Raw genomic sequence first — 22,050 nt, 5'->3', positions numbered from 1 at the left:
CAACCTCCCGCATGAAGCTAACTTACTACTACGAGCGGGGCCTTTGTTTCGAAGCGATTTAGTCGGAGGATATTCAGATACTAGTAAACCAAACTTTCGACTGGATCGTGAGCATGGGAAACCGCACAAGGACATTGCATACCTGCGCTCGTAGCAGCATATTAATAGTAGCATTGCAAGGCAATCCTTGCTCATTGTTGCTGTCAGGAAGGTGAGGTTCTCGTAGCCAGAGGGAGATTCTTCGCATGCTTCCTTGCTGGGAGTCAAGGATAAAGGAGAAGAGGGGCCTTATAGAAAAAAACGGAATACAATCGCAGACTGTTCGACTCATCAGATGCCTGCAGCGGCAATCGTTGCTATCATTCATGGTCGCGACCATCGTCATTGTTTATCTTCATGATGAGATGATAATGTCACAATAAATGTGGTTCATTCAAGTTGACTGCAACGTAATGACATTGACATTTGTATTTTCCCACGCACTATGTATCATCCAACAGTCAATTCTTGCCCAAAATATCAAAGATACAAAAAGCCAAAGCTATCTGCGACCATGAGTCGCCAATATGGCAACATAATTATTCTTTGTCCATGGCTGCAGTTTCAGGATCGTCAGTTTCCTGCTTCTCCGATCCATTCGCATTCCTTGTGACCTTGCCGTTAGAGTCGTCCTCGTTCTGGGAGGGCGTATCGTCAGCCTGAGCTTGTTCCGAGACCTGATCGCCATTATCAATGTCCATGTCGTGTTCCTCCTTGTCAACTATCTCCTCATCAGCTTTTTGAGGAGCCTCGGCGATTTCACCTTCTGCATCGGCCTCCTTATGAGAGGGCTCCTTGGGTTCTTTCTCATCACCAGCAGCAGACGCTTCAGGGAGTTGCAATTTGAGTTTTGCCATCAAGTCATTCGAGCGCGGTACAAGGTTGTGCTTATCGTTCGGAATCTGGAGTCTGCTCATGTGTTTCACCAATTTTCCGACCTTGGTTTCCTTTTTGGACACAACCCAGTCACGTTAGTGGTAGTGATTAACAAGCTTCGCAGCATGAAGTAACGCACTTTTAATAGGTCGACTGTAAGTGGGAAACTCTCCAGTTCACGCAGCTTGGCCTCGGCTTCCTCGTATTGTTCCGCCTGAGGGCATATGGTCAGATGCTGAAATCGCGCTATGATAGCATAATGAGAGATGCTTTAGTACCTTAAGTTTATCCCCCTGTTCCTTGACATCCTTGATAAAGCCTTGAAGCTTAAGCCGAATCCTCCACAGTTTCTCTAAATGTGAGAAGCAGTGAGTTCTGGGTTTCACCTGTTGATGACAAATTTCGCAAGCCTTCGCAAGCCATACTCAGCAATTTGTGACCTTCCTCGTCATTTCTCTTGGCCTTTTTCGATTTAGTACCTTCCGATTCATTTCCAGATTCGTCTTCCTTCTGTGTATCATGCGCGCCTTCGTTCTCCTCGTCGTCATCAACAGCGGCTTGAACTTCGCGCTTACGACGCTTCCTTTCCGCTATGGGCTTTACTTTGATGTTTACTTCACCTTCTCATTCAAGATGGCCTCACACAAACTAACACACCTCTTTCTCCTCTTCATCGGACTCTTCGATTGCACGCTTCTTGCTTTTCTTGCCTGGCGCCGGTTCGCTTACTCTTCGCTTTTTCGTGTCCGCTCCATTTGCATCTGGTCGAGACTTTTTCTTGCCAGTACCCGTCTCATTCACACTCGACCGGCGTCGGCTCGGGGTAGCCAATTTCTTTTGTCTCTTCCTCTCCGCCTTAGCAGCGAATTCCTCAGCTTCTCTTTCGAGTATGGACGGATCATCCGCCTCTCTAACGGCTTTCAAGAATGCCGCAGTTTTATTCTTGCTACAAAATTCTTCCTTGTGCTCCTTGTATGGTCTTAATGCATCTTGCGCTAACCATGAACTGAAGAGCCCGTTCAAATGTGTGCGAATGAATCCAGATAGCTACAATTATGCTTACTAGTTTCTCGAACCAAAGAAGAACACTGCTATGGTTTTGGATTTTTTCTGGGCAAGTACATCCTCGGGCAACTCGTCTTCTCGTTCGATCTGTCGACCATTAAACATATTTAGCACATGGAGGGCTGAACAAATATGCGACGTTAGATTAAATGCCTACCCGACCAGGCCACCAGGGGTATCCTTTCAATCTAGCCCAAACTGCGGTTCCTGGGGTGTATATAGAGGTAGGACCTGACGACTTGGGCGATTTGGGTGATTTGGGCGATGTAGGCACTGCGGGCGATTTGGGTTCCTCGACGTCACTCATAGCTAATCTGGGCTGGTGGAGTAACCTGATCAATAAGGTATCCCCAGCTCTCGCGTGAACTACAAGCCAGCACTCACCAAACAAAGTTGCTTGCGTGTTTTCTTTCTACGATGTAACAAACGCGAGCGCACCAAACAAGATCACCGTTGCGTGCAGAAAACTGTCCAGAGCAACGAACGTCCTAGTCCCCTATCTTCCACCTATATTCTCTTACGTCAAACTTCTTATTCTATACTCGCACTCCAGAACCCAGATGATGAACACAAGGACCCTGATCTCCAGCACCAGCAGACGACACAAACGCAACCACCTTTGGGTAATGTGCTGTCACGTGACTCATTTGTTGTCATAGCAACAAGTACTTACTTGACCCAATCTGATTTTGTAAGTCCGACAGTTCTTCCTTACCCATTGCCCTTGGAAATGCTTTCAGAGATAGCGGTAACGGCTTCGTCCTCGGACACAGCCGTTCAAATATGTGACCTACGTTCAGGGGTGGTACTTGGCTCTTTGAAAGGGAACAAGTCAGATCCGAAAACCACCGCAACTTTGCCAATGTCTGCCGCGGGAGGTACTTTGTTCAGCTCAAGCTTCTTGGCGGCACAAAATGATAGGGCACTTGTTCACCTTTGGAGCTGGGCAAAGGTAGCTTCACATAATTGTTTTGAAGGGCTTGGTGTACTCAAATTTTTCGTTTTAGGGACAGCTTCATACAAAGTTTGTCCTGCCTGAAAAGCTGTGTTCCATGGCAGTATCGCATTCAGGGGAGTATTGTGTGGGCGGCGGTTATTCCGGGAGAGTCTACGTATGGCAGGTGGGCATTCCTCACCAGACCTAGGCTTTATCTTTGGCTGTTCAATTTACGCCTGTGATGTAGCTCAATAGTGGACGCCTCGTTCGAATGTTCGATGCACATTATAAGGCTGTACGTGTCGTCCGCTTTTCAAGCGACGACGTTGCTTTCATCACAGGAGGTGAAGATGCGGTGGCAAATGTCTGGCTTCTTTCACGGTGGGAATCACTGCATCCTACGTAACGGATGATCGGCACGTTTAACATGATCCGTCACGCAGCGTGTTAGATCCAAATAGCGAGTCAGTTTCAAGTCCCCACCGTTCTCTTTCTGGTCATGCATTGCCAATTTCCGACATCGTCTTTGGGGTTGGACTCTTTGCGAATTCGAGAATATTCACAACATCAATAGATAGAACGTGCAAGGTTTGTACCACTCAAGGTGTTTGATGCAATCTATACTCATACTGACCCGGTTAGCTAATCAATGTCAGATATGGGAGGGAGCTTCGGGAGAGCTGCTAGCAACCATCGTCTTTCCAAAAGCGATAAGCAGCCTGGTAGTGGACGTGACTGAGACAAGGTTATATGCAGGAGCGACCGAAGGGACAATATATCAGACCAATTTGTACAGCCGAAACGCTGATGGTGATACGGTGGGGTTGCGGAAAGGTGCAGTGGAGGATGCAGATGCAGATGGCGGTACCCTACTGGGTCACAGGTGAGAAAGGTAGCTTTAATATAGTTTTGCACCCATGCTTATTCCAGTTCTTAGTCAAAACGTTACCAGCCTAGCTTTGTCGCTTGATGGATCTCTCTTATTGTCAGGATCCGAGGATTGCACAGCGATCGTCTGGGATACTACTAGTCGTCAGTGTTTGCGCACTCTTTCGAATCATAAGGGTAAGGGGCCACCCCAACACCGGAATTGACTAGGCTCTAACCTCGCTCTAGCACCTGTGACGGACGTTAAGATTCTGCTCAGACCACCACATTTGATGGATCCCGGGGTATCAAATGATTATTTGCCTGCTTTGAGACCTTGGAAGCGTCATGAGATTGCGGAGGATGTGGACACACTGGATAGAGATCGCGAGGAATGGACATTGCCAGCGTGTAGTGGCATTGTGGACGATGTAAGCGCAGTTTCTTGCGGCGATTCACTTGATCCACCAAGGACTCAATCATTTTACGAATCTGTTTGATAGCCGCTGGAAGTCTTCCAAAAAGAAACGTTGACAGCAGGTAAATTGCTAAATGAGGAGTCTTATTCAAGAATTTGCACTAAACACGGGGCTCTAGAACACGCATTTACTAGATCTGTGGAAGAACGGGTTCGTCAAATGGAACTGTCGAATGGCGGCAACAGCATAGAGGCGGAGATGTCTAGATTACGCGGGGAGGTTGAGCGCTTGGCGGATCATAACAAGGCATTAGTCGACATCAATGAGGAATTCTACCAAGCTGCGGTGAGCCATCTTATCCGGGATGTGCGGCGTTGACCTACTATTATTGTATATAGCAGATAGCAGATAGTACCAGTGGATAACGTTGCATATCGAATGGAGTGCAGGAACGTCTTGGATTTGTGGGACTTGAAATCTTGGCTGAGGTGCCCTTTGCACACATGAAAGATATTTATGAGGTGGGAATAAGACGGCTATATGATTTGTTAATCGATACTAGTGGATACTACTGTGTCCACCGACTCTATTTGAATGGTAGTGCCTTCTCCGCCATGCGATGGCAAACGGCATTATATCTCGATACTTTCTAGTTTACACTAGCGTAATCATTCTATAGCTCTAAGCCTACTTGTTAATTGAATTACCAGAATTCGTCTGTTCATACATCTACCAAAATGGGCTTAAATCTGGCGGAAACACGCATCAGATCAGCTTTTCCGTTGGTTAGGGGGAAACTCCGGCCACCTACCCTCCGCGAATACCGCGGATAAAGCGATCCATAGAGTGTGTCGCTTGGGGAGTAAACGAATGGTACGAACTTGTTGGAAAGCGCAAGGAAAGATACTTGGAAATGAGAGCAACGAATTCAAGCGTTCAGATAAAAGTAGCCAGCATAGGTGATCGTCACAAATTGCAACACACCTTCCAGGCGATCCGCTCATTACTGGAGGTATCATGGGGGACAGGGAGACCTGCAAATCCGAGTTACTAATATTTCGCAGCTACGAGAAACTCCAATGGCCTTACCAAGTTTTGCCTTTATGAGACAGTGCTGGTCTGCAAAGCATATTCATTGTTTATAACATGCCTATACCATACATTCAATTCTTCAAACATACTTCTCTCATATGCCGTTCGATATTCCATCAGAATTTCTGGCAGAGACTGCAACAAATGACTGTCAGCAATCACACTCCTCTTCTCATAATCCAATCGTTTTCCAGAAAATCTTTTACCTGAAAAGTTAAAGGTTTATCCATTAAATCTCTTCTTCTCGACAGCCCGAGGGCACCCCAGCGATCCCCATGTCGAATCAACAAAACGATATGTCGATATACTTCAGACCCGACCTGAGATTTAAAACTACACGTAATCCGATCGATACCATCTATCCCCGCCGTCAACAACATCCCAACCACAGCTGCTTCTAGGCATTTTATCGGTAGACCATACCGCACAATCTCTTGGGCAGTTCGCATCAGAGAGCGGACGGAGGCGGATTTGCGAATGACAAAGAATGGTGTACCGAGGTGATTGTATTCTAGACGGTTCAGGTATGTTTCTGGGGAAATATTTTAGAGCAATGATGCAGGGCGACCAGTGGGAGTATTAATTGAAATACATACGAACAGATTTCAACCTCGCTGCCACATTCCGGTCATTTTGAAGTTGGGGAGGTTTTGGGATGGTGCTACCAATATCAGCAGCCGCCATTTTTTTGACATGGCGGACCAACCTCTCGAATCCCGCACTCTCCTCAACAGAACCTTCTTCTTGTTCCTTGCTACCATTGCAGGCAGGCAGGACGGCATCCATCCCGCCTGCCTCCAATATTCGTTGATGGGCATACAGGAGAATGTTATTCCATCTTTCCGCTGGAAACCCTTCAGGGAATTCTCCGTCCATGTTTGAGTCTTTCAAAATGAGCCGTGAGATACAAAACCTTAGCATATAATTAATCAGAAAAATACCCGAGGAATGGAAATAAGGATCGGCCATCCCAAGAACCCTTATTATCTTATGTATGAAACATGACAACTATCTCTAAACGAAGAATTATATACCTATGAGATGTGTCTATGAAGTAAACCTAACCCTACATTAGTTCTATTTGATTGTCATCTCAACGTCGTCCTTTACCCATCCAAAATGCGCCAACTCCCAGAGCAGTCAATAAGACCCATTGTCCCAAGCTAAACATGCTAAACACACCACCAACGACACCGAATACAGCACCTAGGAACCACCTCAAAACCAGTCCGAAGAACAACAAGGACACAGCTGACACTCCAACGAGGCGGAGACGTTCAGCGTCCGCGACCAGTGCACGGATGTCGAGGGGATCAACGCTATCAGGAAGCTCCGGTCCGTTGGGTGCGAGGAAGGGACGAAGTAGACGGAGTGCCATGGAAAGGAGTGCAAGCAGATATGTGAAGAGACGGTTCTCATTTGTCCGGGTCAAACTTCTTGTTGACATTGATGGCGCTGGAACCGTACTTGGCTGCGCTTGCACTGCAGTCTCGGTCGCAGGAGGCGGCCTCCGCTTAACGGGAACCTTGGGCACTGCTTCGGATGTGGGGAGTGGCTCAGAGGGTACGCCAGCTGGGGCCTGACGAGGCGGACGCGTGGCAGCTACGTGATAATGTCAGGTTTAACGTATCTGCAAGAAAAATGTATAACGAGGGTCACTTACCAGTCGCCGTGGCGGGCTTACTTGCCCCAGGTGCAGTTGTAGCCTTTCTGACCGGGATCATGACCTTATTAGATTTGTCGTTCACGACACTGCCAGGCACCCCATTGACTGAAAAGTCCTTGCTGCCGGTTCCCTTCTTCTTCTTGATAACTTTCACTTGAATCTTGCCAGAGCCATTCTCCTTTACAGCGTCAAAGCGCATGTACAATCTCAAGAATCGACCGTCTGGACTCGATTTTACTATCAAGTAATCTTGCACTGTTTTGGCCGGAATTTCCAGATCAACACCTGAAGGATACATTTTCGGGTCAATCTGGAATTCGACGAGCCCAGCAAGTCCAGTTCCGGGAGTTCCATCGCCGTCTTGAGTTGCATTTGCTGTGTACTCAAACTCCAATGTCGATGTTTTGTGGTCGAATTTATCTTTGGTGACTACAATTTTGATACCCTCGCCAGTGTTACCCAACACTTTGCCGGCAACAGGAGATCCGTACGTACGCAGGTACTTGAGGACTTCTGCAACGCATAACGGAGTCTGTGCTGAAACAGCCTTTACAATGGCGCTTGGAATTGACCCTTTCGGATCGATGTTCACAATGTAAGTGATACTAACACCGCCTCCGTTCGGTACTGGCTGTAAAATCCATCCAGCGACCTTCAAATCAGCGCGGACGCGCTTGGGGTCAACCGGAACAAGTGGGTCATTCACACTTGTCGCAACAATGTAGGTGGTGGATGATCTGGCGTCGAAAACGGTAACCTGCAGACCGCAAATATCCCGGCCACTAACGGGGAACTGTCCCTTTTGGAGTGACCGGAATACCTGCTCGTTCGGGTTCAACCATTCCACTGTATCACCATCTTCAAACCGAGCATCCCCTGAAAAGGAAATTGCGTTAACGGCGATGTCTGTATAACACATCCTTGCATTGCATACTCACAAATCTTGCGCGCCCCAGATGATCTGAGTACATTGACAATTTCATCCACTGTGAACTCTGGTGGGAACACGGAATCACCACGAACAACAGGCATCGGTGATCCGTCTTCGATGGTGGAAATCTTTACGCCCTGTTGTTCTGAGTGGAGCTTCCATGCGTCTTCATCTTGCATGAGTTGCTTCAAGTACTTCAACGCTTTGACGCCGGATTCAGTATGCCGGTGCGGAATGTATGTAGGTCGAGCTGCGGGCGGTGGCGTATTTGAGCTTGAGCTCGGTGACCCTTCTGTCTTCGTGGGGGGAACGGACTTCGTGTTTACTTCAGAGGTGGCTTTCGCAGCAGGAGGCCGGGTAGTATCGGCTTCCCTAACTGGTACAGGCTCGGCTACGGGTTTCGGATGTGCAGCAATGACAGGTTTCGCCGGGGCGGTCTCAATTATTTTACCGTTACACATGTAACCGCGATTGCTAGGCGAAACCCGGAATTTCACGTCCAGGTCCGCCTCCTTCTCAACGATAACATTGAGGACAATCGAATTGTCTGCGCTCGCCGCATCCTTTAATCTTCCCATCGCATCGTCGGGCACCCTATATACTTTAACGCTGCCATCGGTAGGTGTGACCTGCACATCAGCACCATCAGAATAAGCTGACCTAGGTAAGGCAACAGCCAAGATTTTCCCATGAGCCTCTGTCGTCCTGTATTCCAAGCCATAAACACTGCCTTTCGCTTCAAAACTTTCACTGCGGAGTCCCAGTCCGCGGCCAGGGTCCACTCCGGGAACTCTGCGGATAATAAAAGGGATGAACCCCTTGTGTTCAATGTATTTGAACACTTCTGCAATGCAGAGAGGTGTTTGAGTCTGGATTACTTTGATAATCGCTGGAGAGGAACGGGAGTAAGCAATTTGACGTTAAGCCAAGGGCCTATTGAATGGCTCAAGGTCACTTACAGCTAGGAATAGATCCTTTAACATCCACTTGTACAATGTAGCTCACAGAGATCCCCCCATTTACGGGTTTAAGGATCCACCCAGCAACTGTGAGATGGGCACGAACCCGCTTGGGATCGCTTGGGGCGGACTGGTCAACTACACTGGTAGCAGTGTAATAAACGGCACCCGTTTTGGGATCAAAGTGTGTCATATTAGTGGTAACAAAGTCCCGACCAGAGACAGGGAACGTTCCCTTCTGCTGACTATAGGTTAATGCCTCATCCAAGTTGTAGTTAACCAGTGCGCGTCCGTCTTCAAAACGTGCGTCCCCTGTAAATCGCGATATTAGCAACTCTGGTCAGTAGAGATACACTTGACATGCATGATACTCACATGAGCGTCTGGCAGTCGCGCTTTTGACGACACTCAAGATCTCCTGTGCGGTCCAGGGGCCTTGAATAATCGCATCTCCACGCACCATAGGCATTTGAGCTCCAGCGACTGCTCTTTGAGAGATACGCACTCCACTTGTTTGTGAATGAAACTCCCACCCAGCGTCTTCTGGTTCAAGGCTTTGTAGAAGACGCAGAGATAGCAGGGCAGCTTCGTTATGAGGATTAGTTGACGGACCACCATCATCAATCTCTACAGGTGCGGGCGATGTCGCCTCGGCTCCTTCTTGTTCGTCCTCCTCCTCGAGTTCCACGTCATCTACCTCGTCGTAATCATCTGTTTCCTCTGGGACTTCATGTTCATCATACACAATGACCTAAACACGCCAATGTCGCGGTTAACCAAAATCTTGGTGCTCGCACATCCCAACCTGCAATCCAGTAAGTCGACCATACCTCATCATCGTCATCATCTTGCACAGATTCCTCTACGGTGTTGACAACAGAGCGGGGTGGAGGAGGATTCCCATGCTGACGGGACTGGCGGTCATAGCTAGGAGCCACGTGTGAAGGCATCTTTCTTCCTTCCGTCATGTTATGTCCCTGGTATGACATTCGAGAAGGTGGTTGCTCAGGCCCTGCGCCTCTGCAGCACACGTTTAGCGGTGATTGACATTAGAAAGAAAGGAAACGTAAATAAACCAGCTTACCCGCGCATAAGTCGCGACCCGTGGAAAGAAGAGGAACGTTCAGGAGGTGGGGGAAACTGGTACGGTGTATTCTCTCCATCTGACGAAGTACTGAGAATGCTCATTGTGCGCGCTCTTCTGACCGCTACAACCTCTGATTCTGGAACAGGGGGAGGGCCATTCTTTCGAAGGTACTGTTCCACACCCACGACGACCAGCGCACGACGGGCAAGGTAGCGCTTAACTACCGAGTTGGGCAACAGCCCTCCAACATCAGTTTGGATGTAGTAGCTGACTTTGGTGCTGATGGTTACTCCATCTGATGCAATATGAGGTTCCAAAAGCCATCCATTCAGTTTCAGTAAAGCACGAACACGGCCAGGATGTTTTGGCACTTTGGTTGTTTCCACCGATGTACTAGCGTAAGCAATGGCCCCGGTGGCCGGATCAAAGTCCTTTCGATCAATAAGAGCCAAGTCTCTTTGACTAGTGTTTGACGGTAGTACGAGCATTAGTGTACTCGCAACATGTATGGAGGGATGAATTCTGCAGAGATTTTACCTTGCTACTGCCTGTGATAAGGCGTTTTGGGGCTTCATTACCATGTAGCTGAGAGAGGTGCTTTCATTGATGTGCTCGACAATGTGTCCCTCCAAATACCAGTCATCCCCTTTGTTACAAGTTGCTGCGTCAGTTCTCAGAATGCACCAGGAGAAGAATGAGGCCACTTACACAACTGCCTGTTTCTCACCAAGGCAAAAATGGCTTCTGGGGCAAAGCCGTGCAGTATAGCAACACCTTTGAAAACAGGGATCTGCCCTCTTGCGTGCTTTGCTGTACGATACACTACCGCCCCACCATTCTTATGTGTTAGAACAGGTTTCCAGTTGTCGGTATCACGGGAGAGGTGCATCAACGACGCCATGGCGCCGTCGGCTTGGTCCAACAAGGACTGAGTTGCCGCATTGTAGCTTGGTGTTCCGTCTTCATGAGGATTTAGTTGCAAAGGACCCAAGGCCATTCTGGTAGTCGGACTTATACGGCGGGAGGCACTGACGGGTGTCTCGCCATATGTGTCATGGTCATAACCTTCCATATATTCGTCGAGGTTGTCTTGTATGTCATAGTCGTCAAATGCGTATTGCGAGTGTGGTCTGCCAAACAAAAGACGTTCAAGGTCCCTCAAGTCGTGGCCACCATCCCTTCCAGCGCAACTCACCTCGCCATGTTCCATCCACTATGAGATTCCTTGCGGGTCGATTGCCCTTCAAATCTTGAACAAACGCTTGAAAAAAACCTTCAATTTGCTCGCCAAGAGAAGAGCCGACGGCCTTGAACTTAACGGCTTCAAATTTGTGGATTCATTTACCTTTTTAGGCTTAATGGTTTTGGAGGCTTAGCTTGGTGTTTTAACCTTAGTATTAGTCACATGACCATATGCTTTACGTCAGCAAGCGACTCCAACGACTTTCCCTTCAGCGCCCGGACGAGCGGATGCTGCCCGTCTAACCACACAGGTATTGAAATGTACAAGAGGAAGTGCAGAGCGCAGAGCTACCGCTTGTAACTTGCTTCAGCTGCCGTTGAAGTCCAAGGTATTGTCTGGCGTTGCAAGACCTGCAGGACCCTCAGTACTTTTTAGTGCCCAAGATGTAACATGCTTTCATCCACGTTCCGTGAGTTTTTGAATGTCCAAAGAACGATGATGGATTTTCGCGCCAATGCAGCTAGACTTTTTGTTTTCTCCCCAGAATACACTTGTCGATCCACAGCATGAAAAGGAACTTTTGCGCAAAAAATGCCTTGTTACTACATTACAGGAAATGACCTACATGCAACTATATTTACATTAAGCTTTCAGGAATGCCCCTATAAACCAAGCTTTACACTCTGCACAGTATACATACGCCACTTGCGATCACTGCCAGATAGACCCAAACCATCCCTTCTTCTTTGTTGCTCTTCCCCATACGATAGGCAGGGCTCCGACCGCCATTCGACCTTTTCCTGAAATGTCGACTTTCCAATCGAGATTTTGAATGACAGTCACGGTATCGTGATTCAATCGACATCCCCCCGCCACTGCCGGCCAGAGAAACAAAGACATCATATCCTGTCCCCACCGCGCCCATTTCCCCTTCTCATCCCCAATGTGCTCCAAAAACACAAATGTGCCCCCTGGTTTCAGCCAATCGTACAGCCTTTCTACTGCAGCGGGTAAGTCATCAACAGAACAGAGAACAAAGGTAGACACAATAAAGTCAAATGAGGCCGGTTGAAAAGACGCAGATTCAATCGTGTTCGCCGACAGGCGTAGTGTGAACATATCAGGGTTCCATCCTGCCATGGATGCAGTATGCAGCAGCTCAGCGTGCATGGCGGTGTTAGGCTCAAGCAAGGTTAGCGATGTGACCGCCTTGCTGGAGTAGTAGCCAAGGTTGGCACCTGTGCCCGGTCCTACTTCCAGAACGTTGCCCCAAGCAGTCGACAAATTTAAACTTTCCTTGATGTCCTTCACATGAGCATCAACATGGGGACTCATAAAAGACCAAATCTTGGCAAAGAAAGCGTCTGATATGGAAACGCTCGACAAGTGTGGGGCTGCCGCGGCTGCTATGCAGACAGCAATCAGGGCGCCAAGGGCTAGGAGAGCGTATACATGATCCCACACGCCTGTGACCGCTTGACCTGCACTGGTTACAGAGGAGGAGCTATCGATTGAGCTCTTTCCAGAGTCTTCGCTGGATGCCTCCGGTTTTGACGTCTCGGTTGCATTGGCCTCAGATGCCGATACCTGGTAAAAGTCGCTGTCATCACTTGAAGCAGACTCCTGGTCGAGCATGTACGGACGCAGAGGTGCGCCATTGTCCTTTGCTGGTACCGGCGGGTAAAGGGGCTTTCCCATGTCTGTGGACCCTCCTTTGTAGATGATGGACGGGTAGAGTAACTGACAAAAACACCCTCGGCGCGCGTTCCTGACGTGGGCGGCTTGGCTGTTTTGGACATGGACATTTACAAATTGCAAAGACAAAATTATCATCTCACTCAGGCAAAAGCAGTTAGCAAACTCATACAACCTCCTGTTGCTTTCCCAGCATACCATACCTACATGCACGCTTACATGTGGAATCAATTGTCGTTTTCCGATAAATCGAGGCAAATCGACCAACATTCAACATTTATTGTTCTCAGAGGACTCGACATGGGCACACGATGTGGCTCTTTCATTCATGTCTTGATAATGATAACAAGTATCTGCAGAAAAAGTGCCAGTAAGTTTGTGCCAAAAGTTAAAAATCGGCCTCGTTGCTGTTGCTGGAGCTTACTCAGCGCGTCTCCGATCTCCCCAGGCTATCGTCCAGCAGGCCCACCTTGGGCAAACTCACAAGAAGCATTTGATTATATTCCGATCTGACGTATGACTCATTCGACAAGTTTCAAGCAGTCAACAAAGCTGGTGCAGTTGGCGATGCATAGGTGTCAGTTTGCCTAAGTGTTTGATATCAACGTCCAGTTGTCCAATAATGTCGTTGCCGACCAATGTCCCGAGAAATCGGTCTCGTCTAAGACATGCTCAAAGTCAGCTCCTGGTTAGGGGGGCATCAACATTATCTTTGACTGATGGTGAACAGAGTGGAGGAAGACGTAGGGAGAGATTGGGAGGGGCAAAGGTATAGTTTAATTTCAGCTGAGATATGAGGAGACGACGATCGCTGTAAATATTTTGTTGCTGCAGTTTCAAAAAAGTTCTCCAAACATCCTTCATTCGAGACTTTACCAAGAGCCCCTGCAAGAAGATTACGATGCAAATGTCGAGTTATCGACGACAACCGGCCATGCCAGCGAACCTGACCAAAGCGGGCAAAAGAAAAAGAAACGAAGCAAGCCAAAAAAGAAGGTAGAAAGTAAGGCGCCGGATGATGAAGAGATTGACATGGACGAAGAGGGTAAATGGGCGGAAAAAGGTACATAGTCTGCGCTGGAACCCGGTTTCTCATCTGTCATTAACAGCATCAGTCATTCTAAATTCATCTATTATAAGCATTCAACGAGTTAAAAGAAAAAGCAGAGCTGCAAATGCTAGGATCACACGTAGTCAAGCAGCCATGGGAGAACATAGGGAAGACCTACTTGGAGCAGGTACGTTCGATCGGAAGTAACGTCTAGCGTGGCAGTTCATGCCCCAAATGACGGTATCTTGTCCAGGTCGCCAAAATCTTGTTTTGCCCAGAGAACGTTTGTCCGTCTACTTTGGCAACATGGAGAACTTTGTACGAGGTAAACACACAATTATTTGTTGTTAACGTTCGACTCTGACGGTGTTTCAAGACCATGCCGGCGACTCCGGAGGACGATGGCTTCTATGTCGGGGACTTACCACCTGTCGCTTTCTGGAATTTACAAAAATTGGAGAAGCGTCTACGATGGAGCGAGCCAGAAGAGTGAGCAAAAGCTACATTTTACCACATAGCACATGTCCGCGCCGCTCATTCACTTTGCTTTCTATCAGCGGAATACAGTGGTTCGGCTCCTCCCTTCGCCTTAACACTATTCCAATCCCAATTTCAACCGAGCCACAACGCCCATTTCGTGAATTGCCAACGCTTTTATGGCAGGATACCCGCACCCATCCATCTTCAGACCCAGAACTTTCGCTAGCAGATTCCCCACACGACGATCTGGCACTTATCCGCCTTCCAATTGCCGCCCCCTCGCCCTACACGCTAATAACAGATTCTCCAAGTGGGACCTATCTGCTTGCCGTCGACCTGTACGGTATGGCAATGGTCGATCATCCGCTGATGACAGAGGAGATGAAATTGGCGAGAAACATAGAGGAATGGGTGACCACTTTGGGTCAGAGGAAGAAAAAAGGGGTAGTACATTTCCTGGATCAGCGGCTAATGGTATGCTTATATTCAAGTCCTGAGCCCATGAGGCATCGCGTACTAATCTCTTTGCCATAAAGGCGCTGCGCGATGCGTACAACGAGTATAAACAATCGCAACCTCTGCCTGATTCACCCGCAGCCGACGCAACAGAACCAGCAAATGATATCTTTCCAGAACGTCCCGCCCGTTATTCTAGGTATCACGATCCGAAGCAAGTGCAGAAGGAAGCCAAACAGAAGAATATCAACCGAAGGAAGGCGATGTTGGAAGAAATCCGTGAGACAAGATTATTACGGGTATTGAGCGTCGGGCGCCCTGTTCATTGAAAGACTGCATGTCATTAATGCTTATTCTCAGGATGCTGAAGCTCAAACCGATCGGTTACTGGAGTTTAAGATTCTGCAAGGATGGTCTCAGTTGAAGCAGATACGCGAAACAGAAGGATTCGCGTCTACCTCTCTCAAAGTGATTGTGCGGAGCAGTGAAACTATTGAAGATGAGGTAAATCTTTATTTTTCAAGATTCAATCATCCGTGGCTAACCGCCAAAATGTGAAAGGATACAAAGGCGCTTAGGGTTGAAATTGCGAACGAGCTATCGGAACTGTCAGATATGCACGAGCTCGAAAAGCTTGATACTACTAGCGTAACCGAAGAAGAATCCGGATTGGAGCGACAGGACACGAAAGATCAGCTTGGCGCCGAACAAGATACGGACAACGCAAGTACACATGGCAGTCAAGGGAAGCTTCGTAAGGACAGAAAGAAGCGATCAGATCCAGCCCTTCAGACTGGCCAGACGAAGATGGGCGGATTCAATGCAAAACGGCTTAAATCGCAAATCAGCAAGGTATGTCATATTATGCTTATGTTAATCAGATGGTCGTTATAGTAGCCTGACACTCTTATTCAGAGGCTGGAATCAAGCCATCGACAACCCGGCTTTCCCATTTTGTCGTTTGCCTGCAACCACACGAGTGTCATCACTCCCATAGCTGAATGCCCCAAGGTAAACCCCAAATGAAGCGGCGTGGCTGAAGTAAAATCTACTCACTCCATTCCGTACAGTTCGAACAAAACCGTCGTCAAACCACCCCTCCTACCTTCTGTTTGCGCTTGCTCTATAATCGCAAAGAAATGACCCGAACGACGGCACACACCCTTGACATGTCCACGTTCAGTGTTCAATTCAACAACATCGATCAACGTGGGTCTAACATAGTCGCAAGCTCAAAAGCATTAGGGACGTTAGGACGGAAGACAGCGATCAGGGTTGGTGCTCGGGTCAAAGAAGTTCCTGAATGCCTTGAGGCTGAAGTCTACGAAAAGGTATTCTGCCCTGTTTTGTAAAACGACGCCCAATGGATAGCCTATAACATCCCTTGGTTCAGACAGCCTTTGGCGAAACTCTCCTTTGCCGAATTCCTATCCCTATTCCCTCTGCTACCGAAACTACCAACGCCATTGACCGGACACCGCATGCATTGCATTTTACGGGCAAATCTAGTTATGACGCAACGGTTGGCAGAGGAGATGAAAGGTGGCTTTCGGGAGTGGTAACACTTGGATGTGCCTGGGGGGTGGATGACGGGGGCAAATCCTTGGGACCTCTTATCCAATCGTACGTTTTCCAAAGAACCAAGGAGCTGCAAGCATTGAACGATAAGTAACTCACATCATTCTTGTCGTGAATGTACATAGCAACGACCTTGATGCCCGTCGTAATGTCCGAGAACCTAATCATTTAGCTGCAATGATGGGACCCAATGGTGCCATCAACATGCGCAAATTAATGGTGAGAGTGGCCTATGAATCCTGTAACGACGAGTTCTCTCATACTATTCCATATATTTATTAAGGACTGGGTTCAATCTCTGCCTGTTGATCCGAATGATCCCCGCTCACAAGACACGCTTCGCTTGAAAAGATTGGCAGAGGCATCGTCGAGCTCAGAGGGTACCTCCGCAATGGAGTACTGGTCATCAAAAAAGTTTTGCCGTCTTGAAATTCCGGCATGGATCCGAGCCATGGCGTTAGATGTTGCGGTATATATCACGCACCACTTCTCGGTATTGCTCATACCATGCTCATTTCATGAATTTTCAGGTCGATAATGAACTCAATGAGAAGAGGTTTACTTTAATCAAAGATAGGGAGACGAAAAGAGGTCATATTACAGCTGAACATCTGAGCCCTATACCGCTATTGGATGAGGAGATCGATGAGGGTATGATGCAGGAAATGCTAGATTCAGATAAAACAGTAAGTACAACGCCAGCATATTCACTTCGCACAATCAGCACAAACCTAAATGGTTTCGCTTGAGAAGCCCCAACTATATCCAATGCTGTCACGACATTCTTCTACGCTCTCCCTTCTGAATTCTGCGCCTACAGCTCAGTCTGATCTATCAACTCCCGAGACAACGTTTCTCCAGCGTCTACGTAGCCACCAACTGCTTCGCAGTACGATTCATCCACAGCCTAAGCGGCATAGTGATTATGTCCGTGAAGAGAAACTCGCAGACCGACCACAAAAAGGATTTTTTCTCACCGAGTGGTTCAGACCACGGAGACCACTCCGCCCGTATCGGGAGGATAGAAGGGAGGCACTGACGAATGGGCTGCAGCCGGAGGGCTGTAGGCTTATGGTGCAAATATTGAGGGGTTCCAACATACCTGTCAGAAAGGACAGAAAGAGCATTCATGATGTTGTGGAAACCGAATCTGATGGACCAGTCGTAAGTGTTGGTAACATGCTAATCATTCATTTTAGCCCACTAACCTAAAGATGATGTATCCAATTACGGTAGTGGGTTCGGCCGTATGTACAGCTGACATTTCAAAATCGCCACGCGCGCACGACAACTGGGGAAGGCCCGAATCCTCAATGGAACGAAACGTTAATGCTTCCAGTGACACCTCCACGTGGTGATCAAGCAGGCGTCGAGGGAGAACTGGATGCTGAGGAAGTCCGGTTTGACCTCTTTGATGAAATGCTAGTTGATTTAATGCAGGTGGGTGCTTTGATAGTGACCGGGTATCCGATCGGTAGGTGCTTACCCCGTTATCACAATAGGAGGAACGAGACCGAGATACCCAGATCCACCGTCGAAAAGACCGTACCTGGCTTGGATCGCTAACCATTCCCTTTTCTGCAATACACGAACAGATTCGTGTAAGCAACTGAGTTTCAGGTGAATTTTGATCACATTTCATTTCAGTTACTTACATTCCCTTGGACAGCTTGCAGGCGACTTCCCTGTCAAACTGCCTTGCGCGTCAATAGGATATGAGCATGCCCCACTGGCGATGCCTATAGCAGCTGTGCCGGTGGGTATCGAGCCGAACAAAGGGACCTCGCTTTATATGTTCATTACGCTGGATCCACCATTAGCTCAACCGACAGAAGTAAAGACAAAGGTACCTACGTCAGACCAAGCGAAAATTTCCTCGCATTCAAGTTCCGCCTGTCGCTAACAATTTCCCAAAGGTTCAGTCCCTCGAATCGCTGCATCTCCTCCGCTATTGTTCCAGTTTCCCTTCAACGTTACCTGCTCACGTTCAATCCCGCCACATTCGCATAACGACGACCACCCTCTCCCAACAAACAGCTCTTATAAGTCGTTTTCTACGGCCGCAAGCCCCGCCCCCTGGCTTACCAACAACACCGGTTCATCTTCTCCGTTATGTCACTTTGCTGCCATATCTCCCTTCCAGAATGATATACCCTCACTCATGCTGGGCTACTACCGAGCAAATGATGACCCTTGGAGCTGGGGGCGCCGCCGAGCATGCCATTCTCTTATGTAATTATTTTAAATGGTGTTTAAAAGATGTGGACTCTTGGGTGGTCCTGGGACGAGATGTAGCCAAAGGGCGTGTCGCGTGGGTGTTGACCAGGGAAGAGCACGAACGGGCTATCTTGAAAGAGTGGAAACTCTGGGATCCAGTGGATGGAACAGTTTGGACCGTGAAAGATGCACTTTGCCCGCTGATCGAAATAGGACAATTATTCGACCAGGATAATGTGAGCATACGTCAAAGGAATCTAAACGTGCGAAAGGTATTAATGTTTAAATGCAAAATTCCTTATTCAGGTTTGGGTCAACATTCAGCAGCAAGCGGATCCAGCGCGAATGTCATTTAACTTACGAGATAACCGCAGCTGGCGCCCACTGTTCCACCGAGCGTTTCCCAAACCTGAGGGTCCAAGTCTGCAGGTAAGTACATAGCAGACTTAGCGATTTTCAAGCACGAGCTCATGGATATGCACACACACGATAACTAGCTCGAAGAGCCAATCTACAAGACTCCCGACCTTGCGAAACTCCATGAAATTGAAGGTCGTCTGGAGCGTGCAATAATAGCGGGGATTGAGACATGGAGAGGAAATAAGCCCACACGATGGAACCGGTGAGTTCTATTCGGACCGATTCCGAAACAAAATGACAGAATAGCAGTCTGTTGTAGGGGATGTACTGACATTCCCTTCCATTAATTGCCAGATTGGCATCCAGAACATTATTCAGTGCTTTGCCAACACTCGAGACCGCGGTTTGCACTCAGACATCCAATGAGCAGGTGTCCAGTTCTTTATCGAGTTTACAGGACTTATCCCGTCTCCGTGCCGTATATAGGCTGAAAGGGAGCCCAATATCTTTGCCATATACGGATACAAATGACATTCTCGCGGCCGTACAGGCCACTGATGTCCATGCATGTGCGGACGAATGGTGCGAATTTGCATGTGCGGTCTGGTGTTGTGGATATGCAGGAGAGGTGGTCGGTGTTTGGATATGGATTGCTTGTTTGCTGAGAGGACGATGAGGAATCTGAGGATGTACCAATTCATTTTGTAATTAAAATTACCAATACGTTGAAGTTTACAAAATATTTCGGCACTTTCACGCAACGTTCAAATTTGGTGTAATATAGCGTACGTCAGCGTTCCATCACAAAATCCGTCCTTTCAAGTGACATGCCATGGGGTCCAACAGGAATGACTTTCCGTCCTACGAAATGTTTTCGAGGACTGTAATTCTCGTGCAGGTTCTCGCAACCAGCATGAATACGGTCCGCAAAGTGATGATTGATGTCACGATGAGATGCTGAAATGAACAGTTACGTAAAACTCGCGGGAGAATCTAAGCAAACGGTGCTCCGTATCGTACCTTTATCCATTCGCACTGCGACTGCCACATCCCGCAGAGTGGCATCCTCCGGAAGGTTATAGTACTCTCGGGCAATGTCACCTGCCTGCAGAGAACGTCAGTATCGTTTGCAATGCGATTATCATGGTGAGGGTACATCCTACCTTTCTGTTTTCGCATTTGCCATGGTCAATGTCATTGATAAGCAGCGTGTAGCGCCATACAGCCTCTTCGCCCAAGTATGCAGTGGTGCGATGCGCAATCCCAGGTAAAAGTTCATAGCATAATCCATACGCGAGAAAATATGCGGCTTGGGCGAAGGTTACAGAAAGCCGCTCCAGATAACTCGGTGATGTTTCACGCTAAAATGAAGTCGGATTAGACAGAGATTAACAGACAACAAGCCAAGGCCTGAGCAGTACCATCCAAATCATCAGATGCGTGCGTTCATTTTCGGCTTCGTCCAACAGATGGTGAATCCACCCATAGTCGTGACGCATCTTTCGTAAACTTCTCAAATGCCGAGCCATCCCCCCTACCATTCCTAAATCCGGATAGGAAGATGAGGCAGTAGGCCTGCAGGATTCTGTAAGCATGACGGACGGTCACCTGGCACGCCGGAAATTGTCTCAAATGCTTCAACAATCCAAGACAACGGTCAGGTTTGATTCGTGACTGCGAACATTCATTATCATGTTAACGATACGCACTCACAGCTGGATGTATATATCTCCTCCTGAAGCCCCACAGAAAGGGGCCATGAATCAACCCACTTGCCATCCAAAATGCTATCCAATCACTCAACCGTTCTGCAAAGATATTTGTGCATTGCGCTCAATTTTCGGTGAGCATCCCCAGTACAGACCATGCGGCAAATACTTACCGGGTCTTCTATGGTTTCCAATGCCTATTTCTACTTGCTCCAACTCCTTTGTAGACATTCTTTGCGAAATAAATTTCTGTTTCAACGGAGGTGAAGGTGGAAGGCTGGCTGTAGATAGCTGGAGGTTCTTGACAGGATCGAAATCCACGGGCGATTCCTTTGTAAACCGTCTAGTCTGCGTTCGGGAACATTGTACGAAACGGCATTTTGCCACTGGCGTTCTCAAGAGTCGTAACATGTTCTGCTGTCCATTCATTGTTTCGGTGGAGAGGGATCTGCAAGAGTGGCGAGTCAGCAACCACCGGCGACGCGCTTCAGACTTGCTGCATCTTTGGTTCACCTCGACCGTCCGCTCTGCACGCAACAAACTGTAAGTTAGCCGGCGTTTTTAGGGTTATGATTGCATGGGACGTTTGCTGACGGTATCGCTAAGAAGGCACGGCTGCGAAGCCGGTGAAAAATGGCACGACAAGTATTCATGAATCGCCCAAATGCATGGCGAACCTTGTGGGGCAGGTCTTATCAATCGACACCATTTATTCGCCATAGTCAAGGGCATACCGTACCACGTCAATGGCGCTGGTCAACCGCATGGGTGCTCGGTGTGACAGCAGTAGCTGCGGGATGTACTTGGGCCGTCAGCAGCAGCAGCCCGGTCGTTTGTGACGACGGTAAAGAGACCAACGTAAGAATAACAGCTCAATCGTGCTCACGACGGGACTTCACATACGAGGTTGACTCTGATAAGTTACCTTGGTGTCATGTAGTCATATGACAGTTGGAAGCGGGATAGGATTGGGGAATATGAGAACCGCTTGCGAAAATTCTCGCACCCGCTAAAGGTCTTCCACTACTTTGCATCAGTGGTGAGTCCGCAGCATTGTCAAATATATATCAGCTCTATGTAGCTGACTGTCCGCACTCAGCGAAAGCATGGCGAACCGCACATGACTACTGAAGATTTTATTCGGTCGCTCGTACCCTACCGAAGTTACTACGGATCGGTAGGTTTTTGTCTGCTGCAGGCTACAAGGAAGTGAAATGCATGCCTACGAGTAGCGGCACTGTTCTAGGCACATCCAAAACGTGTGCCATCTGCAGAGGCTTTCTTTGCATTAGCTGACACTGATGGAGGTAGTTCAGCACGCGGGATAGATATGGAGCGAACGGCACCTAACCTTTCACTCTACCCAGATGGCCTCATTAGTTT

General features: G+C 48.2%; 9 protein-coding genes across 9 annotated transcripts; 4 read left to right on the top strand and 5 right to left on the bottom strand.

The window, feature by feature from the left end:
- Nucleotides 1-431: 431 nt before the first annotated feature.
- SPPG_05953 (uncharacterized protein) lies at nucleotides 432-2,568 on the bottom strand. Its single transcript, XM_016754160.1, has 8 exons — nucleotides 2,365-2,568; nucleotides 2,138-2,299; nucleotides 1,979-2,067; nucleotides 1,573-1,921; nucleotides 1,341-1,512; nucleotides 1,194-1,267; nucleotides 1,055-1,129; nucleotides 432-986 (listed from the first exon to the last, which is right to left on the bottom strand). The coding sequence occupies exons 2-8, from the start codon at nucleotides 2,285-2,287 to the stop codon at nucleotides 579-581; spliced, it is 1,317 nt and encodes a 438-aa protein (XP_016607043.1). The 5' UTR covers nucleotides 2,288-2,299; nucleotides 2,365-2,568; the 3' UTR covers nucleotides 432-578.
- A 118-nt stretch (nucleotides 2,569-2,686) lies between these two features.
- SPPG_05952 (uncharacterized protein) lies at nucleotides 2,687-4,938 on the top strand. The gene is made up of 9 exons (XM_016754159.1): nucleotides 2,687-2,932; nucleotides 2,988-3,101; nucleotides 3,165-3,298; nucleotides 3,361-3,505; nucleotides 3,574-3,800; nucleotides 3,855-3,982; nucleotides 4,034-4,215; nucleotides 4,288-4,324; nucleotides 4,382-4,938. Exons 1-9 carry the CDS (start codon nucleotides 2,711-2,713, stop codon nucleotides 4,579-4,581), a joined length of 1,389 nt encoding a protein of 462 aa, XP_016607042.1. The 5' UTR covers nucleotides 2,687-2,710; the 3' UTR covers nucleotides 4,582-4,938.
- SPPG_05951 (uncharacterized protein) lies at nucleotides 4,773-6,194 on the bottom strand. Its single transcript, XM_016754158.1, has 7 exons — nucleotides 5,892-6,194; nucleotides 5,502-5,827; nucleotides 5,385-5,430; nucleotides 5,293-5,322; nucleotides 5,188-5,237; nucleotides 5,015-5,109; nucleotides 4,773-4,952 (listed from the first exon to the last, which is right to left on the bottom strand). Exons 1-7 carry the CDS (start codon nucleotides 6,169-6,171, stop codon nucleotides 4,925-4,927), a joined length of 855 nt encoding a protein of 284 aa, XP_016607041.1. The 5' UTR covers nucleotides 6,172-6,194; the 3' UTR covers nucleotides 4,773-4,924.
- A 51-nt stretch (nucleotides 6,195-6,245) lies between these two features.
- On the bottom strand, nucleotides 6,246-11,217 carry SPPG_05950 (uncharacterized protein). The gene is made up of 10 exons (XM_016754157.1): nucleotides 11,134-11,217; nucleotides 10,647-11,068; nucleotides 10,476-10,584; nucleotides 9,936-10,400; nucleotides 9,682-9,871; nucleotides 9,227-9,602; nucleotides 8,852-9,163; nucleotides 7,900-8,781; nucleotides 6,959-7,837; nucleotides 6,246-6,897 (listed from the first exon to the last, which is right to left on the bottom strand). Exons 1-10 carry the CDS (start codon nucleotides 11,139-11,141, stop codon nucleotides 6,389-6,391), a joined length of 4,152 nt encoding a protein of 1,383 aa, XP_016607040.1. The 5' UTR covers nucleotides 11,142-11,217; the 3' UTR covers nucleotides 6,246-6,388.
- Nucleotides 11,218-11,716: 499 nt separating this feature from the next.
- Nucleotides 11,717-12,875, bottom strand: SPPG_05949 (uncharacterized protein). Its single transcript, XM_016754156.1, has one exon. The coding sequence runs from the start codon at nucleotides 12,817-12,819 to the stop codon at nucleotides 11,833-11,835; it is 987 nt and encodes a 328-aa protein (XP_016607039.1). The 5' UTR covers nucleotides 12,820-12,875; the 3' UTR covers nucleotides 11,717-11,832.
- Nucleotides 12,876-13,362: 487 nt separating this feature from the next.
- Nucleotides 13,363-14,232, top strand: SPPG_09336 (uncharacterized protein). The gene is made up of 4 exons (XM_016757495.1): nucleotides 13,363-13,585; nucleotides 13,651-13,879; nucleotides 13,957-14,054; nucleotides 14,121-14,232. Exons 1-4 carry the CDS (start codon nucleotides 13,439-13,441, stop codon nucleotides 14,229-14,231), a joined length of 585 nt encoding a protein of 194 aa, XP_016607038.1. The 5' UTR covers nucleotides 13,363-13,438; the 3' UTR covers nucleotide 14,232.
- An 834-nt stretch (nucleotides 14,233-15,066) lies between these two features.
- SPPG_09335 (uncharacterized protein) lies at nucleotides 15,067-19,677 on the top strand (the record flags this gene model as incomplete). Its single annotated transcript, XM_016757494.1, has 17 exons — nucleotides 15,067-15,102; nucleotides 15,164-15,307; nucleotides 15,365-15,655; nucleotides 15,719-15,814; nucleotides 15,874-16,134; nucleotides 16,197-16,426; nucleotides 16,507-16,600; nucleotides 16,665-16,850; nucleotides 16,912-17,067; nucleotides 17,135-17,545; nucleotides 17,618-17,821; nucleotides 17,884-17,982; nucleotides 18,051-18,227; nucleotides 18,298-18,834; nucleotides 18,905-19,027; nucleotides 19,096-19,220; nucleotides 19,313-19,677. The coding sequence occupies 17 exons, from the start codon at nucleotides 15,067-15,069 to the stop codon at nucleotides 19,632-19,634; spliced, it is 3,492 nt and encodes a 1,163-aa protein (XP_016607037.1). The 3' UTR covers nucleotides 19,635-19,677.
- Nucleotides 19,147-21,170, bottom strand: SPPG_05947 (uncharacterized protein). The gene is made up of 7 exons (XM_016754155.1): nucleotides 20,841-21,170; nucleotides 20,668-20,766; nucleotides 20,567-20,593; nucleotides 20,380-20,501; nucleotides 20,122-20,319; nucleotides 19,979-20,063; nucleotides 19,147-19,915 (listed from the first exon to the last, which is right to left on the bottom strand). The coding sequence occupies exons 1-7, from the start codon at nucleotides 21,094-21,096 to the stop codon at nucleotides 19,749-19,751; spliced, it is 954 nt and encodes a 317-aa protein (XP_016607036.1). The 5' UTR covers nucleotides 21,097-21,170; the 3' UTR covers nucleotides 19,147-19,748.
- Nucleotides 21,171-21,300: 130 nt separating this feature from the next.
- On the top strand, nucleotides 21,301-21,880 carry SPPG_05946 (uncharacterized protein; the record flags this gene model as incomplete). Its single annotated transcript, XM_016754154.1, has 4 exons — nucleotides 21,301-21,525; nucleotides 21,608-21,706; nucleotides 21,767-21,844; nucleotides 21,866-21,880. The coding sequence occupies 4 exons, from the start codon at nucleotides 21,301-21,303 to the stop codon at nucleotides 21,878-21,880; spliced, it is 417 nt and encodes a 138-aa protein (XP_016607035.1).
- Between the last annotated feature and the right edge of the window lie 170 nt (nucleotides 21,881-22,050).

This window comes from Spizellomyces punctatus, assembly GCF_000182565.1.
Source record: "Spizellomyces punctatus DAOM BR117 chromosome Unknown supercont1.10, whole genome shotgun sequence".
NCBI lineage: Eukaryota > Fungi > Chytridiomycota > Chytridiomycetes > Spizellomycetales > Spizellomycetaceae > Spizellomyces > Spizellomyces punctatus.
This window is presented reverse-complemented; position numbering and strand designations above follow the sequence as displayed.

Excerpts from the sequence above, each read along its gene's own strand:
- SPPG_05953 (XM_016754160.1), bottom strand. The coding sequence starts at position 2,287 with ATGAGTGACGTCGAGGAACCCAAATCGCCCGCAGTGCCTACATCGCCC. Across the intron at positions 1,513-1,572 it reads CCGATGAAGAGGAGAAAGAG|CCCATAGCGGAAAGGAAGCG; the intron begins GTGTGTTAGTTT and ends ATCAAAGTAAAG. Across the intron at positions 987-1,054 it reads TTACAGTCGACCTATTAAAA|GAAACCAAGGTCGGAAAATT; the intron begins GTGCGTTACTTC and ends GTGTCCAAAAAG.
- SPPG_05952 (XM_016754159.1), top strand. The coding sequence starts at position 2,711 with ATGCTTTCAGAGATAGCGGTAACGGCTTCGTCCTCGGACACAGCCGTT. Across the intron at positions 3,299-3,360 it reads AATGTCTGGCTTCTTTCACG|CGTGTTAGATCCAAATAGCG; the intron begins GTGGGAATCACT and ends TCCGTCACGCAG. Across the intron at positions 3,801-3,854 it reads GGTACCCTACTGGGTCACAG|TCAAAACGTTACCAGCCTAG; the intron begins GTGAGAAAGGTA and ends TCCAGTTCTTAG.
- SPPG_05951 (XM_016754158.1), bottom strand. The coding sequence starts at position 6,171 with ATGGACGGAGAATTCCCTGAAGGGTTTCCAGCGGAAAGATGGAATAAC. Across the intron at positions 5,238-5,292 it reads TCTCATAAAGGCAAAACTTG|GTCTCCCTGTCCCCCATGAT; the intron begins GTAAGGCCATTG and ends TCGGATTTGCAG. Across the intron at positions 5,110-5,187 it reads ATGAGCGGATCGCCTGGAAG|TATCTTTCCTTGCGCTTTCC; the intron begins GTGTGTTGCAAT and ends CTCATTTCCAAG.
- SPPG_05950 (XM_016754157.1), bottom strand. Across the intron at positions 10,401-10,475 it reads TTATCACAGGCAGTAGCAAG|TCAAAGAGACTTGGCTCTTA; the intron begins GTAAAATCTCTG and ends GTCAAACACTAG. Across the intron at positions 9,603-9,681 it reads AAGATGATGACGATGATGAG|GTCATTGTGTATGATGAACA; the intron begins GTATGGTCGACT and ends TGGCGTGTTTAG.
- SPPG_05949 (XM_016754156.1), bottom strand. The coding sequence starts at position 12,819 with ATGGGAAAGCCCCTTTACCCGCCGGTACCAGCAAAGGACAATGGCGCA.
- SPPG_09336 (XM_016757495.1), top strand. The coding sequence starts at position 13,439 with ATGTCGTTGCCGACCAATGTCCCGAGAAATCGGTCTCGTCTAAGACAT. Across the intron at positions 13,586-13,650 it reads AGAGATTGGGAGGGGCAAAG|TTTCAAAAAAGTTCTCCAAA; the intron begins GTATAGTTTAAT and ends TTGTTGCTGCAG. Across the intron at positions 13,880-13,956 it reads GGGTAAATGGGCGGAAAAAG|CATTCAACGAGTTAAAAGAA; the intron begins GTACATAGTCTG and ends ATCTATTATAAG.
- SPPG_05947 (XM_016754155.1), bottom strand. The coding sequence starts at position 21,096 with ATGAATGGACAGCAGAACATGTTACGACTCTTGAGAACGCCAGTGGCA. Across the intron at positions 20,594-20,667 it reads ATATATACATCCAGCTGTGA|CATTTGAGACAATTTCCGGC; the intron begins GTGCGTATCGTT and ends GGATTGTTGAAG. Across the intron at positions 20,502-20,566 it reads GACAATTTCCGGCGTGCCAG|GAATGGTAGGGGGGATGGCT; the intron begins GTGACCGTCCGT and ends ATCCGGATTTAG.